This window comes from Scleropages formosus, chromosome 7 (genome assembly GCF_900964775.1).
Source record: "Scleropages formosus chromosome 7, fSclFor1.1, whole genome shotgun sequence".
Classification (NCBI taxonomy): Eukaryota; Metazoa; Chordata; class Actinopteri; order Osteoglossiformes; family Osteoglossidae; genus Scleropages; species Scleropages formosus.
In genome coordinates this window covers 3,561,999-3,578,456 of record NC_041812.1, presented here as the reverse complement: position 1 = coordinate 3,578,456, position 16,458 = coordinate 3,561,999, and the positions used below count along the sequence as shown (strand labels likewise).

The 16,458-nt window shown below is 48.8% G+C and overlaps 2 protein-coding genes across 5 annotated transcripts in view; one reads left to right on the top strand and one right to left on the bottom strand.

Moving 5' to 3' along the window:
* Positions 1-8,284, top strand: part of mllt10 (MLLT10 histone lysine methyltransferase DOT1L cofactor) — a 50,271-nt gene extending 41,987 nt beyond the window's left edge. For 2 of the 4 annotated variants that reach the window (XM_018741726.2, XM_018741730.2), the window contains 8 exons: positions 1,317-1,389; positions 2,683-2,858; positions 4,849-5,055; positions 5,190-5,266; positions 5,614-5,975; positions 6,198-6,221; positions 6,630-6,726; positions 6,814-8,284. In XM_018741726.2, the coding sequence (XP_018597242.2) occupies positions 1,317-1,389; positions 2,683-2,858; positions 4,849-5,055; positions 5,190-5,266; positions 5,614-5,975; positions 6,198-6,221; positions 6,630-6,726; positions 6,814-7,050 (1,253 nt within the window). In that variant the 3' untranslated portion in view covers positions 7,051-8,284. The remainder of the gene's footprint in view (positions 1-1,316; positions 1,390-2,682; positions 2,859-4,848; positions 5,056-5,189; positions 5,267-5,613; positions 5,976-6,197; positions 6,222-6,629; positions 6,727-6,813) is intronic. The other 2 variants (XM_018741727.2, XM_018741729.2) reach the window with 2 other exon arrangements.
* Positions 7,947-16,458, bottom strand: part of dnajc1 (DnaJ (Hsp40) homolog, subfamily C, member 1) — a 36,185-nt gene continuing 27,673 nt past the window's right edge. The window contains exons 9-12 of the mRNA XM_018741731.2: positions 13,447-13,566; positions 11,654-11,702; positions 10,235-10,644; positions 7,947-9,437 (exon numbers count right to left, since the gene is read on the bottom strand). Of these exons, the coding sequence (XP_018597247.2) occupies positions 9,369-9,437; positions 10,235-10,644; positions 11,654-11,702; positions 13,447-13,566 (648 nt within the window). The 3' untranslated portion in view covers positions 7,947-9,368. The remainder of the gene's footprint in view (positions 9,438-10,234; positions 10,645-11,653; positions 11,703-13,446; positions 13,567-16,458) is intronic.

The following is a 16,458-nucleotide window of genomic DNA, read 5'->3' as shown; positions in this document are numbered from 1 at the left end:
TGGCTTTATTGAAGATTCTCATATGCCGTTTGAAAAGCGAGCAAGTTTGTAACCGTAGCTGTCCAGTGGAATTTGACTCCTCCTCCACCTCCTAGCTCCTCTCTGGTGAATGGGAACGGTTTTTGTTTTCGGGGTGTTTTTCGCAGCCCCTGTAACAGGCCATGGAGGGGGAGGGGAAGCTGGGGGAAGGGCTATGTTCTTTCAGGCATAATGGATCAGTCATGCCTTCAGCCTCAAAGGGAGGCCAGAGTATCTCTTGACTTACAATAGGGGAAGGAGTACCCGTTGAAAGTGTCCACAGCTGAGCTCCCGTGTGTCCTCTGCGCCCAGATGCCTGCTCTTTCTGTGCCCCCCCACGTATCGCCGATCTCCTTGTTGTCCTCAAATATGTTGCGGAGACTCTTCTCCTTTCTTCAGAACACACAGATCTTCTTCCAGGAGATGCTCAAGATATTCATTGCTCATCTTGCCGTTCACCTGATTCAGCAAAGCAGAGGGTCATTTGTCTGCCATCAGTGGAGCCAGTTTTCCTGGCGTTTCTTGGTGCCACTCAGTACTTTCTGATTTTAGCGCATGGCTCACTGCTCCTTCATCCAGTGACTCCAGCGGTCAATGTCACACATGGTAACGTGCTAAACATGGTGCCTGAAGCCAGGGGTCTGAGTGGTAGGCAGCTGGGCAGGAAAGTGTTAATATGAAGGAAAAAACCAGCAAGGAGGGAGCACAATGTGATTGGCTCGCTGTGAGTCAGGGGCTTATGGGGAAGGGGGGTGAGTTGTGGTAGGCCGTCTGTCCGCATGTGCAATTCATTACTTTCACTTCAGAAAATGAAAAGAACTGTCTGCCTTGGGGCCTGTGGCCAGGACTGTGCGCACGCGCTCGCGTGTGTGTTTGTGTGCATGCGCGTCTTAGATTTGTGTTTTTATGCCTCTGCATGTGGATATTAGTGATTAGTTTTATACTATGGGCATATGTGTATTTTGTAAGTGTGTCTGTGCCTTGTGCATGTGTCGGGCTGCATTTGTACACGCGCGTGCGTGTGTCTGCGTGTGTGGAGGGGGGTGGGGTCGGGGGCAGTAACGCTGCAATGCAGCAGGAAGGAAGGAGGCTCAGCGAGGCACACAGGGGCTCCCTCAGTGTGTGGTTCCGTCTGCTGGAGACGGCACTGGTCTTCCTCCTCCTGCCTCCATCACCACCTTGTGCAGGATGGATGTGCGTGAGGATGTGTGTGGGAGCATGCAGGGATTGGGCCTTGGCCATCCAACCCCTTATCAGCGGCGCACCGCTGTATTCACGGCGCTCTGTTTACATTGCAGAACCAGACCTGGGAGACCAAGGGCACTGCTTATTCGGACGCGGCTGCTCGCCAAAGGCTAGCCTCTCCCCCCGGTGAGTCCTGTTTACATTTCAGCACTGGGGGATGTGCTGCACCACCCTGTGCTCCTCATTATCACATGTGACATTTTTAATGTACTTTTAAAATCTCTTAACTGTGGAGCAGATTATCATTTAGGTGTTGTTGATAATCATGCATTTCTGCTTTGTTTATAATTATGAAATGGTACCTTAATATGTGTAACATTTATTCGTCTTTAAATGTTCACATTTTTCAATTTTATACTTTATGACCTCATTTAACAACTTTTAAGACACCTGCACTGTCTGTGTGCTTAGTTATACATAATTATATGCATAATTTCCATAGCCTTAGTTTATGCCATCAAAATAAATATTGTGTAATTTTTTACATTTTAATATGAATTTTTTCTTTAATATTTGTGTAACTGTCAGTGGGTAGATGAGGTCTGTAAGCGGTAGCTATAACATGACTGAAGAAAGGAAACTTATGTGTGTTTGAGGCTCTAGGGCTGCTCACACTGGCTTTTTCTGAGGCTGCCTCTGTTGCGTGTGCCCAGCAAGCACCTGGCACAGCATCGCGTGCTCTAACTGATGGGGTGTTGGAGTGGACCAGGCCACCGCGAGGCACCGTTAATAATCCAGCACAGGCGATTGGAGAGATTAATGACTGACTGGTGCCATTCTTCCCATGAGCGTTATTACCCCAAATGGATTCACGGGTGTGTTCCATATTGACAAAGTGTCTGGTGCAAGACACGTTTGTAATAATGACACAGATCCAGCGTCTGTCTACACTGTGCGGGGCGGAGTGGGGGGGCTGTGAATCCAGGGAGATTTAATGGCTAAGCCGTCAAGGCCAGGACACAAGCTGCCACTGCCCCCTCGTTAATTTACACATGCGTTTCAGCACTAAACATACGTGCCCGCAAGGAAATGGATCATTTTTAGGGTCTTTCGGCCATAAGAGATCCGATCTGGTCATAGCAGATGTGCTCCGCCCCTCTTCTCAGTGCTCTGCTCTGCTTTCTGACAGCCATGCTGTCTCTTTGGCGCTTCAGTTCATAGCACTTGGCTTGACTCAGGGTACGATTTGCCAAAGCCTTGGTGCTGCATAGACAGAAAAACAGGTGGTTCTTCATGTATTCAAGTATATACCCTATAACACTTATTTTGGGGGGGGGGGCTTCTTTTTAATCCCCAGTTTACGTTCGGATACTGAAATAAGGAACAAGGTGTATCCATAATTATGCATGGGACAAGAAGACAGACATAGACTTCAGAAGGCAATTGTGTGTTTCTAATTTGCAATCTTGTCTCCCTCAGTTCACCTGTGAGCGGCCTGCAGATTCGCTATGACCCTTCCGGTCCAGTGGTCCCGGGTCCAGGAGTCAACGGAGCGACTTCGACGCTCCCTGCAGCCACCAGCATTGAGCAGCTCCTGGAGAGGCAGTGGAACGAGGGCCAGCAGTTCCTTCTCCAACACGGAGCCTCCGGAGACCGTAAGGGCCACTTCTGCCCTGCGCGGCAACTGTGCCGTCAACGTTGGCCGTCTCTCCTCTCGCACAAGCATCTGGTGGTTGTAACAGCACTTCCCAGCATCATCTTCTATTTATACCACCACTTTCGTAGAGGTTGTGCTTCGACTTGGATACCAAGTGTTGTCACCTGGATGGCAGTTATTTTAAGTTACTTCAAAGAAAAATCCCTCTGTGTCTAATGGAACAACTTAATTAACATTGCATCGTGCACTTTGCAGGGAGTGAGCTGGTGACAGTTTAATGAATTGTCAGTGAAATTGCAATTCTCGTGTTTATATTGGGATTGAGTTTCTTTTCTAATATATGTGTGTGTACTTACGTCATTTTAAAATGACAGTAATTAGCACTGACCGAAAGCTCTGTTGTTACTGTCCTCTGTAATGATGATTTGGTACAGGGTCTGATTTAAATATCATTTAATCTGTTTGGTAATTTATTACATCGCTGATCCCCATTGTCTCTTGACAAGCCAGTGTGTCTGTGGTTTGTAAGCGTTTCTGAAGCTTCAAGTTGCTTTGAATGCTGTTCCTCCTCCATCTCTAAGGGGAGAGTTCACTGTATTGTTTGCCTGCTGGTACTCTGTCAATGCTGCTTGTGATGGAAATGCAAATGGTGAAGGAGTGCATGCAGAACTCAAGCTTCTGAAAGCCAGAGGCTGACGGGGCACAACAACAAGCGTTGGGCTAGGCAGATGGCATTGTACTTTCCCACTGCCAGAGGGCAATACTTCCCCACCCCCGATCCCTGCTCTCCGGAGCACTTTCTACTAATCGATCCTACAGTTTGGGTTTGCAGACACACGGGGTTGTGTTTTTGTGGGTGGATTATTTTGTGGAACACACCTATCCCTCACTTGACAGATTTAAATCATCACATGGAATCACCCTGTTATTTAAGTTCCTATTATTAGAGGGCTGCTTTATTATTATTTGTTAAGGAAAAAATATAATTGGTTCCTAAATGAGAAGCATATAAACTAAAATGAAAAAGTAAGCTAAACATCTGTATTATTAAAATTTGTACCATAAATTGTGCAGGAGAGTGACTGATTTTTGGACCATTGGTGTCACCATCAGACTCCAAGTTGAAAACCAGAAGACACTTCATTTAAGATGGTATATTATAAATTACCCAGCTGTATAAATGGGTAAATAATTGTAAGTTGCTTTGGAGAAGTATGTCAGCTAAATGATTAAATGTAATGTTACATAGCGTAGTACACAGGTGGTGCTTGATTTTTGACATGTGTGACTTAGGACTTAGATCAACCTTATTATTTTTCAGTGATGGTGTTTGGTCATTTTCTGTAATGAAAACCACTCCATCCGCTGTACAATAACATTGGCCTGCTGCACTGCCGCAAGGAAAAAATTTTTGATTGACTCATTCTGTGTGTCTATCAGTGATGGTGTTTTATTTACAGAAATTTATTTATTTATTTATTTGAATAGAATGACTACCAAGAGAAATCATGAGCATTCTGTGGGTGCAGAAAAGAAAAAGCAAAACAAGACACACAGCGTCTGTGTGCTTTGCAGGTTGAAACACACTGTAGCGATTCAGGTACCTGTTGTGGATGAGAAATTGTTGCTTTGCTAGGGGAAAATGCCACTGTAATGAGTCCATTGTGTGAAAAATGGTATATATTTTCAGAAGCTGCTGTAAGGTTTGTTTGTTTTTTTATATATTATTGGTTGTGACTGCATCATACACAGAAATGGTGTAATACTGTTAAGGGACTGTCGGTTATGTGGTTTTTCATTCTGAAACTGCACTCTTCTGATTTCATTAATTTAAAATATCTGCATTCGGCATAGTTGTGAAGTACAGTATGACTATAAACATCTTAAAATGTAATATAATTTACATACAGATAGTTTGGAGGTTTAATGTGAAATGCAGAGGTGCGGTGTGAGATGCAGGCCGACATGTGCACTCTGTCTCCCGTCAGTGCTGGGCATGCTCAAATCCTTGCACCAGCTGCAGACGGAGAACCAGCGGCTGGAGGAGCAGATCAGAGCCTTGACGGTGAAGAAGGAGCGACTGCAGCTGCTGAGCGCCCAGCTGTCGGTGCCGTTCCCTCCTGCCGGGAGCACCAGCAGTGCCAGCACCCCAGCCGCTGCCTCCCCTCAGCTAGGCCCCGCAAGCATGCACACAGGTCAGATCTCACTGCTCTCGCGCATCCGCACGGATCAGAGCGGAGAATTCACACTTCAGGAGTAGCGCTGCTCACTTCTCGCACTCATAGAACTTCGCGAGAGCCTGTTTTCATCACACCTCTGTCTGTCTCAGATGTTCTGAACAGCAGCAAGAGCCCCCAGCTTGGGGGAGCGTTCCTGCCAGACTCCACCCTCCCTCTGCCCGCTCAGGTAGGATTGCACAAGACTCTGTCCTCTCAGTTGTTAACTTTATAAAACCAGTGTATCAGTTACCTATTTATATGGTAAATAATTTGAAGTAATCTATGCAATAGAATTATGGTAGAACAGGTTGTGTGAATACAAACTTGATATAATTTCTCAATTCTAAAATTAAATCTATTCTCTGCTGTATATGGACCCGAACTTATGTGTGACAGTACAGGGCTTTATAGATAGATAGATATACTTTATTGATCCCACAAGGGAAATTATTATCTGTCGCCAATGATCCTGTGGTTCTCCTAAGGCCAGTGGGGGTAACCAGGAAGTTGATCCCTCCTTTTTCCGTTTCCCAGGACAACACCTCCAGTATCCACAGCAGCAGCAGCTCTGCTCTATCCACGCCGCCCTCTGTTGGTCACAGCTCCCCCCAGCCCGGGCAGCAGCAACTGCAGGTCAACGGAGCGGCGGGGGGGCCCATGCAGGCCGTGAGCGCTGCCGCCGCTGCCGTAGCCACCAGCACCCTTCCTGCTCTTCCGGGAGTGCCGGGGCTCATGGGTGCCATTCAAGGAAGTCAGCTGGCTATGAATGGCATCGTGGGAGCTCTGAACGGTGTCATCCAGACCCCCCCTAGCCTGGCACAGAGTGCCAACCCACTACCCCACCCAGTGGGGGTACCCAATGTGCCACTGACCATTCCCAGCACACTCAACAACAGGTGGGTTTTCTACTAGGTCGCCAGCAACAGGCTGCAGTGTGAAGCAGTGCTCATCAGTATGGTCTCTCTGGAGTGTACCGTGGTAGTGGTTCGTGAAACAGTACCGTTACCCTGAAGTTCTTGGCAAGTGCCTGCGAACTCTGAGAAGGCCGAGTGAAATAACGTCCACAAGTTTACTCCTTGCATGTTCTCTCTTCCTGGCTTTGTCCACGTGGATTGCAGCAGCACACCACCTGCAAAGAACAGGTGAGCTACTCCCCACTGACACACTTTGGTGATGTGGAGAGTCATCTGGTCCCAGAAGTGTCAGTTCACTAGCTGTGTCCTTGTGTTGCACCTGTGGTTGTGTTACTCATTGTGACGTGCGGTGTTGTCAAAACGCCTGCACCATCTGGAAGTGCGGGCGGAGACTTCGTATATCTTTTTTTAGGCATCTCTGTAGGTACCTTCAGATATTAGAGTGAAGCTCATTCCGAATTTGCAAATGAAAACGCATCATTAATCAAAGGTCCCGTTTACAGTCTGTTGCTCCACCCATTTCCCAGCGCATTTCCAGTATGTTGCCGTGTCCCTGACAGTAGCCCCCTGGGCTGTTTGTGTGTCCCCGCACGGGCACCTTCTGTTTACTGTGGCACTCTACTCCTGTGCTTGCAGCACCGCGGGCCTGGGCCTACTGTCCGAGCAACAGAGGCAGTTCCTCCTCCACCATCACCAACTGCAGCAGCTCTTCTCATCGCAGCAGCCCACCCCGGTGAGCAAAGGAGTGACATTTGCGTGCAGGTGACCCCTGGGGACCCCCATCTCCTGCCACACTTAAGTCCTTCCCTGTGTCCCACAGGAGCAGCACCAGGCTCTGCTCTACCAGCTGATGCAGCAGCAGCAGCAACAACAACAACAGCAGCAGCAGCAACAGCAGCAGCATGACCTCCAGCAGCTCCAGCAGCTCTCTTCCTCGCAGCTTCCCGTGAACAGCCTGCTACCCACGGCGCAGGGCGCCATCGCGGCCAACCCCTTCCTGACCATGCATGCGGACACAGGCCAGAAGACCGCTGTCAGTGCTCTCCAGCGCGAGTAGCCTCACTGCCTCGCCGCAGTCAAATAGCTGTTGGCGGAGGGGGAAACCGAGCACAAGCATCCCAGGCCCGCTCCTTGGATGCGCCCATCGTGGAGCTTGTCACCTAGAAAGCAGGGCCTTGAATCGAGCATTGGGCTGAAATGGATCTTTTCCCATTGCAGCGGCTAGCGGACAAGTGTGTTGCAAGGGAAGCGTCTCCCAGGAGGCGCCGTGTCATTGGCACACTGTGGAGGGCCGGTCATCCCGCAACGGAGGCAAACGGCTCGTGAAGCCACCGCAGCAGGCAGCAGCTCGCCCAGGAAACATTAGGCCACATGGTTGCACTATAATCTTCGGGGACTCGAGAGACCCGCGGAGGAGATTTGCCGCTGAACCAGCCTGCGGCCAGGGAAGGTGGCGAGTGCGCGTTCGTGCGAGATTGGGGACAAGCCGATTCTATGCTCTCGGCCTTCTTGGAAGAAGGTGTTGAGCGCATCTGCTGTGCTGCCGTGAGGACTGTCGAAGGGCTGCGGTCAGAACAAGCAAAAAGTCACCTCGGGTGTGATGCTCGGTCAGAAGATAAGGGTTTACCTGCAGGTTGAGAGAAGATTCCAGGCCCGCCCAGCCCTGCCCCAAGTGCCTGCTGCCCCGCTCTGTGCCCTCGGCTTGGCCACATCACCCCAAGTGCTTCCAGGTCCCTCACTGAAACCCAGCGCCTCCCTGGCCTCTCCCTCACACTCATGACCGTACAATCTGGACATTCCTTCGGACTTTGCCTTGGTCTAGGAGAGCAGACATGTAACGCTTGGGTAAATGCGTGATATTAAAGAACCTGAAGATAAGTACTTTTCGCTTAATTTATTTGAAAATTGGTCATTTGGACATACGATGTTGTTGTGAAACTCGTGTTCACTGACTTTTTTTTTTTTTTTTTTTTACTACTGCTGTAGAACAGGTGCTTTCGCACATGTCTTCACTCGCCTTTTAGACACTTTTTAGACTCCTGACCAAGGCAATGGAGGGTGGGGGCTCATTCTGGCTATTGTAAGTAGCTTGTCTTTGCATTATTGTACAGTGCTACAAATACGCAGTTTGGACCGTAATGAGCCTTAAGATAGAATTGCACAGTTTTACCTCGTTTGTGTAAATAAGTGTTTGTGAGTCTCCTTGGTGTTGTGAAGAATTCCTGATATGGCCTCAGTTTTTGCGTTGTTTCTATTATCTGTGCAAGCAATGACTGGACACAAAGTATTTATTTTTAAATATGCAGGGAAAATTTTTAGAAGTCTTGCACCATTTTGTACTTTTTTTTGGCCCCCTTTTTCAGTTTTTTTGTACAGCATTTAATGAATCAAAATTATATATTTCAGAATAACAAACTGTTATTTATGTTTGATGAAAAACCATGTAAACATCAAAAAGACCTGTTGATTTATACTGTTTGTAGCAGAAAAATATTGAAATTGCTTATGTAGTGTAAATCATTTTGTTTCAAGTGATAAATTAAACAATTAACAGTACGTGTGCATGGCTCTCATTGACGTTTGTGAATTCCAGATCTTCTTGGGCGGAACACCCGTTTGTGACCTGCGACCTCCACCAACGTGAGACGATCTCTGGGCTTTTGCTAGTTTCAGTACTTTTGTGTGAAATCGAAAGGACCAGATGTAGTTATAAAAAAAAAAACTTGAGAAATGCTGCTTTGTGTCCTCCCTGCCGACACCTTTGGAAGCTCATAATGCTTCCCATGTAAAACTTGCCCAATGTTTATTGAAGCAGTGACCACTATGCCGTTACAGCACCTGCAACCTGCTCTTTGTCTTTGGTCCTGTGCAAGTCAGTCATGGTACAGATCCTGTAGCTGTGCACTGGCTTGCCGTCAAAGGTAAAGCGCGGTACCAGTGAGGTAGGTGACTGTCTGTGTAAACATAGCGCCACGCTGCTTTCAGACCTTCCTTTAATGCACAATCACACAATCATACTCCACCTTGTCTTCTCCTGTTCAACGTGAGGCCTGCGTTGCATAGACATTGAATTTCTTACATGTCCACAACTAAAAGCGGTGAAACACAGAGGCAGGCATTCTCTTGGAAATAAATAAACCCAGGCCAACTGGCTCAGCGCGTCGGTGTGGGGGGTGGGGGTTGCGGACAGGAACCGAGAAGTAAAGCAGAAGTGTCCGTTCGCAGCATGCTGAGACGGCCGATGCGCTGAAGGACCGAGGCTCGGCAGAGGTGTCCGTCCTGATGGCTGGCTGTGGAGCTAAGGCACATGACGTCCAGGTGAAGAGGAGGCGGGTCACGGCAGCAGGGTGGGAGGTGGGGGGGGCGCCCCTGCGGTCAGCTCTTGGCCTGCTTCCTCTTCTGCACCAGCTCTGCCAGGAGCTTGTAGCGCACCATGCACTCCTCCTGCGGGTGAGAACTCGGAGGTTGGCAGCAGAACCAACACGTTCGGTGTCGCTCAGCAGCAGTTTGCTTCCTTCACTGAAACTTCTCGCACCTTCAACTGCAGTTCGTTTAAGGTTACTGTTTCCAAACTCATCTTGAGACGATATTCTGACAATTGCATTTCTAGTTCTCACTAAACCTCAAGAGTGGGCAGCATGGTGGCATAGCGAGTAGCGCTGGTGTGTCTCAGCACCCGGGTGGTGGGAGACGACGTAGGTTTGATTCCCGCTCAGTCTGTGTGGAGTTTGCATGCTCTCCCCGTGTGTGTGGGTTTCCTCTCACAGTCCAAAGGCACACTGTGCAGGTTCACCCATAGTGTGAGAGTGAGTGACAGTGTGTGTATGTGTTCCGCTGATGTATGGATGAGTGAGCCAGTGCAAGTAGTGTATCTAGCAGTGTAAGTCACCGCAGTGAATAAGGTGGTGGGCTGACAACACTACACAGTTCACTGGAGAAAAGCATCTGCAAAACAAACAAAATGTAATAAGTGGGGGAAATGAGTGGCTGAGCAGGTAGAACCAGCCCAGTCTTTTATTCCTTCAGTTGATGCTTTTCTCCAAAGAGACTTAGCATTGTAACCATTACAAGCTAACTATTGTACCCATTTATATACCTGGGTAATTTTCACTGGAGCCATGTTACAGTAAGTTCCTTGCTCAAGGGTACTACAGCCAGAAGTGGGGCTCAAACCCGCAACTTCTGGATCCAATGGCAGCAGCTCTAACCACTACGCTTCCAGCCGTCCCCAGCCACCTTACCTTGCTCTTGCCCGGCACCACCTTGGCGATCTTGTCCCAGCGCTCGGCGGTGCCGCGGGGGTACTGCTGAAGCGCCAGCTCCAGGAGCTTCTGCTGATTCTGAGTCCACACCTCATCCGCGCTCGGCGCCTTGTCCCTGCTAGGCTTCCGTTCGTCTCCGCTGTCCTCGTCCACGGCTTCGGGATCGAAGTCCCTCTGCCTGCGGCTTTTCGGTTTCTCCTCGCCGGCTCCTGCGGCGCGAGCGCTCCTCCTGCGCCGGGCCTTACCCTCCGCCTCCTCCCCACCTGGCTCTGCCGTCTCCTCCGGCCACTCCTCCTCCCGCTGCGTGATGATGCTGTCGGGCACGGCGCTGCCTCTCGAACCCTTCCCCGACTGAGCGCTGGACTTGAGCTCCGACAGCTTGATCAGCCCTGTCAAGCGGGTGTAAGACAAGTCAACGTGGAACTTCAATACGTCTTCAACATTCCAACAGTTCAACACTCGTGTGGAAAGTCCCTCTTCGGAAACCGAGGGGTAGGGAGCACCGTTTCGCCATGGGTTCTTTTCTCAAGTGGCTCAAAAAAAAAAAAAAAAAAAAAAAAACATACCGTAAGCGTTTCGATGCTGGACAGACGCAAGACTTTGCATTTATTTTCTGACACCAAGCGTTCTGCCAACATTTTTTTCTGTGACGGAAAAATATGTAGACATTGTTTTGGCTGTTATCTGTGCATCTGCTTTTTTTTTTTTTTTTTCCTGTACAAATAAACTGAAAAGGGGGGAAATGAGCCAAACATGACAGTCTTGGAAGAGCCTCAGATTTAACTTATTTCTAATGCCTAGAAAGTAAGGGCTGAATCCACACTTAACATGTTTACGCAGTTTCCACTTTTGTACATATGTTACGCACCCATGTGGCCTCTGGCTGTGTTGAAATAGGAAGCATAAGATAAATTCAGATTCGGACCGAGTCCCACACGGCGGAGACATGTATCATTACCATGTCCGTACCCAGCGGTGTCTTTAGATGAAGGGTAAATAAAGTTGTTTATAAACCAGTAGTTGACAGAAACCCCATATGTAGGGACAGCTGGTAGTGTAGTGGTTACAGTTGCTGCCTTCAGACCCAAAGGTTGCAGGTTCAATCCCCATCTCTGGTTGTAGTACCCTTGAGCAAAGTACTTACCCTGCATTGCTCCCATAAAATTACCCAGTTGTATAAAGGGGGTAAATAACTGTAACCTTAACCTTGTAAGTAACTTTGGAGAAAAGCATAAGATAAATGTATGTTGCAGAAACAATGACACTTTTCTCCACAGCAACTTCCAATTATTAACCCATTTATACAGCTGGGATGGGTTATTGGGTTATGTAGGTGGGATTCAAACCTGTGGCATTTGGATCCCACGTACCCCCCACCCGGACTACAGCAGTGCCTACCTGAAGTGCTGGAGACGCAGTCTTTCGCTTGTTTCACCTTCGCGGTGACCTGTTCGAACAAACGACATGTTCCGAATCAGTGCTTTTTGCTACTCGGTCGCCCGTTCCGGCAAAATCACCGCCCACTCTTTGGACACGTCGGCGCCTCTACAGTGACGTGACCCTCGCTGAAACGTTTGAACGACATTTAAGGGTTTTCTTTCCTCCTGTCCCACCTTTAAAAGGATTTCATTTGTTCTTGTCAACATCCAGACTCTGCACTTTATGTCTAAACAGTATAGAAAACATAAGTACATTCCTTGTGCTTTTTTTTTTTTTTTTTTGAATACACAGTTAGCTTACTTGGATATTTACCATGTTGCAGTGTCTGATAATTCCCTTCATAGTTCAAGCACTGAAAGCAGCTCCATATAGTTGGGTCACACCTTGCGATTTACTACTATTAAGAGGCTCTTAATAGTAGTAAATCGCAAGGTGTGACCCAACTATATGGAGCTGCTTTCAGTGATGGTAACGATAAGGAGCTTCTCCAGGCCGCCCGTCCATCTCATTGCCTCCGTGTGCTACTGCTCTACTCTCCAGCTAAACTGTCGTCAGCATTTAAACTGGAACTGAAGAGGGAAAGCAAAACAGAAAAAAAAAAAAAGGCACTACAGCATTTTAATCAAATTTAATGGAGGAAGCCTTCATTGCCTCCTAATGTTATTGCCTGCCTTCATGCATTTAGGATGGCATCTCTGTTCCCTGTTAGCGCAGCGCTCCGGAAGGAACTGCGGGGGAACTTTCGTTTCCTCTTTGATTGCGGGGATAAGTCCTCCGACAGGAACAGGACATTTATGCCTAATACTGATTATTTCATGAGCGCGTCTGCTCGGGGGGGGGGCCTGCTCCAAGAGCGCAGGATGTCGGCTGTGGGCAGCCGTGTCCACGCTTTCGGCGGCGCGATGACAGGGTCACGGGGGCAGCTCCAAGCGGGCGGTGGGGGGACGGGGTTGGGCCGCAGATGTGAGATGCAGAAGAGGTGGACCAGGGGGTCACTTTGGAAGGACCGTACTTCCGCCGGGCTGTAAACAGGGTAACGCGACACGAGCGCTCATCCGTACGTTACACTTATTGATCACCTTCAACCCGATCGGGTTAAACGATTGACCGTTACTGTGTCCTCTTTCACACTTATTTTGTGAGGTTTTTTTTTTTGCCCCCCCTGCCCCCCCAGGCTACAATGTTAGCAAGGCGACCCCAGGCGTGAAGTAGACCAAATAAAACCGCGTTCCAGGGTTCGACCCGGCGCGGCGCTTGGAAAATATTACGGACCTGATGAGCTGACCGGGACGCAAAACGGTCGCCTACGTGAATGCTTCCTCCCTCACCGAGCCCACCTTCCTCTTAGATTGGGCTAGACTAACAGCCAAACCAGCGCGGTTTAACTGCAACCCCCGTGGCCCCCCCCTCAACCTTTTCAAATAACCCCCTGTACCCCCCCAGGTCACACTGTCCCACTTCCCCAGTCCTCCCTACTGATTACTTCCAGCTGCCCAGCGACTACAGAGAGACTCACATCTCACTCACATCTGCCTCTGCTTTGGCTAATTAATTGTTCCCTTTTCCTCTGTCCCTCCTCCAGTCAGGACCTCAGGAACATCCCCCTCCCCACCCCACCCCACCCCACCCCACCCCACCCCTGTTTTATCAGCTCTGTCACTCATAACCCATCCATCCATCCATCCCTTTTCTCTTTCACTCTCTATTGACGCTCTACCCCCCACGGCCGAGTCGCCGGCCACCCGACTCACGTCAGTCACTGATCTGCCCAGCTCGTGAGCGATCTTCTCCCATCGACCCGGCGTGCCCCCTGGGAATTTGGCCATGCTGCGCGTCAGCTGACTGAGGTCCTCTTCCGTCCACTCAGGTGCCTGAGGAGAAATGAAGGGAAAACGGAGGGGAGAGGGGGGGGGGGTCAACACAAAGCCTCCAGTCAACCAGCCAGTGCGGGAGAATGAGCTGTACCGGCCAACAGGGGCTGAGAAAATCTGGGAAAATTAATCATTACTGTCCAGCGCTGCCAAAAACGAGGAAAACTAGCTGACCAGTCATAATTGCCCCGGCTTAATTAGATGTTCAACAAGGCAAACATGTAAGAGGAACAAAAGCAGGGACGGGAGGTTGTGATGGAAACAAGAGCAGTAGACAGGCGGGGAGTTCAGAGCAAAGAGCCGAGTTGCCCCACACACACACACACACACAGAGCCAACAACCAAATGAATGCGGATTCTCACACCAAACTGATGAGCTCCCAAAAAATTACCGTCACTTTCAATAGATACAAATATACATTTAGCCCACACTTTTTTTTTTCCAAAGCAACTTAATTATTTACCTATTTTTACAGCTGGGTAATTTTCTTCCTGGAGCAATTTAGGGTAAATACCTTGCTCAAGGGTACTACAGCCAGAGGTGAGATTTAAACCTGCACCCTTTGGGTCCAGAGGCAGTAGCTCTAACCACTACAGTACCAGCTGCCCCAGTGTACATGCCTACGAAATATACATATATATGAAATACTATACGCACATACACACAAAACAACAATGCAGTATTAACTCCACTAGTAACAAAAATGAAAAACTATAAAAAAAAAAAAAAAAAAAGATCAATTAGATGGCTGCAATTAGTCAAAGATTTCCTGCAAGAACTATCTGCTTTGCTTCTCTGGGGGGAAAAAAACTATTAAAGTGTTCATAGAAGTCGCTGTACCGACAAACTCTTATATGATTATAAATTATGAAATGAAACAAAACAACGAATCATGGAAAAAAAGCCCGCTGCAAGTGGATAAAACTATTAATTTGGTGTTAAGAACAATTTACAACCTGTTCACTTTACCAGCTTGTTTATTTTAATATTTCTATTTGATTAGTAAATTCTAGGGTACAGCCTTTGATGGCGGGTCTACGAATGTGCAACTGACTATGAAAGACGCGTGGAAACGAGCGCTGGAGCACCATTCTAGAGCCTGTGGCATTTTACCGCGGCTGAAGCCCGCTTACGGGGACGGCCGCGTTTGGGAGGGACCGTCGTGTTTTCGGCGGATGAGCAGCCGCCGACATTCCCACGGTGGACGCCCGTGCGTGTGAACAACGGGGCCGCGGGCTTCCCCTCGCAACTGGTGCACGAAGCCACCTGAGAAACGCACCCGAGCGGTTCGGCTCCGAAAACCACGCTCTGCGGCTCGGGAGGACGCCTCTCACGGCGGAGTGGAGCAAAGTGTTTATGGGACCTCTCGCGTGTAAAATTATCTTTAATTTTTCTTCTGTAGCCTGGAGGGGGAAAACTCACAGGGGGCACTGGGTTACGGCATAAGGAAGTATCCTGCGCATTCTTGGAGCGCTTTGATCGCGAAGCGCTGTGCCTTCACGGGCACATAGCTACATCGGTGCGGTAAAGTAATATGGCTCCGACAATTTCGCCAAGAATGTAGTAAGAAGATTTATTAAGAGAGATCTGCAAGCTCGACATTCGCCAGCCTCAGCAGAGCACAGAAGCTCTGGTGGGAAACCGCACTGGGGTCAGTCTCTGAAGCATGGAGACCCCGATCTTCATAAGGGAATGAAAAAGAGCTTCATTTATCAGAGAGGGCTGATCCCCCACCCCCCTCCACCTTCCGCACACACACCCATCTATTGTTTCTAGCCCTCGGCCACCTCTCCCTCGCTCCGCTGTCTGTAACGTGAGACGCTAACCGCTGCTGACCGAGGCGGGAGCGGGAGGCCGGGATGTGGCCGAGGCCCCGGTCACGGGCCTACGAACAAAGACCGGTACCTCGGCGTCCCTATCTCTCCCTCACTTATCTGTCGCCCCTTGATTGCTCTAGATTAGAGGAGATCGGGGGGCTGATTCTGCCTGGATTCCACCCCCATCCTAAGCCGGACCCCCACAGGTTCCTCTTCTGCTGGATAATGGACCCACTGTGACCCAGTGAGGTACAAACACATCCTTCTTCATTAGCAGGCTGGCTTATCTTTAGCTAACCCCCCAACCGACCCCGGCCCTCCTCCGCGCACATGCGCTCCGGAGCGTTTAACCAAATCGTCCAATATCAAATCTGCATTTAGGCTTAAAACGGAGCCCGTAAGATAACTAGAGAGAAGAACATCGCCAACGGGCATCACAAGGGTTTGGCAACAAGTGACAGCGTGTATTTAAATATTTATGTTTTACATTTACATTGCAAAGCAATTCCTAACATATACATATATTTAAATTACGTAACAATTCACGGCACTTGTGCAAAAGCAGCACGCTTTGGAAGTCGAGAATTAAAAATGCACGTAGCGTTCGCCGTGGTGGTTCAGGGCCTCGTTCAGACGGACGAGAGGGAAATTCATGCAAAGGCCACACTTTTTAAGGCATTTAAACATCCCAGCTGTGTTGCTGACAAGTCCCTTTGTTTCATCTCCTCGCCTGCCCACCGCTGTAGGAATATCTGAAGGATTTCGCAATTCCGCCGTCGAATCCTTCCCTCTCTCCTTCCCTACGGACGGCGCTAATCTTTTCCACAACTTGAGGCGTGTTTGTTTCATTAACATTCCCATCCGTAAGAACGTTGTCATCTTGTAAATCGATAGTCCGCTGCCACCAATTTGCACAAGACTGAATGTTAAATAACTAGATCAATAAATTAAATAAAGAAAGCGTAATGATTTCCAGTTAGGAGCACTACAATTTTAAAAGGGGAAGGGAGGAAAATACATTCCCTTTGAACAAAAGGCTTGAGAGAGAGGTGGAGGGGTGCTGCAGAACAAGCG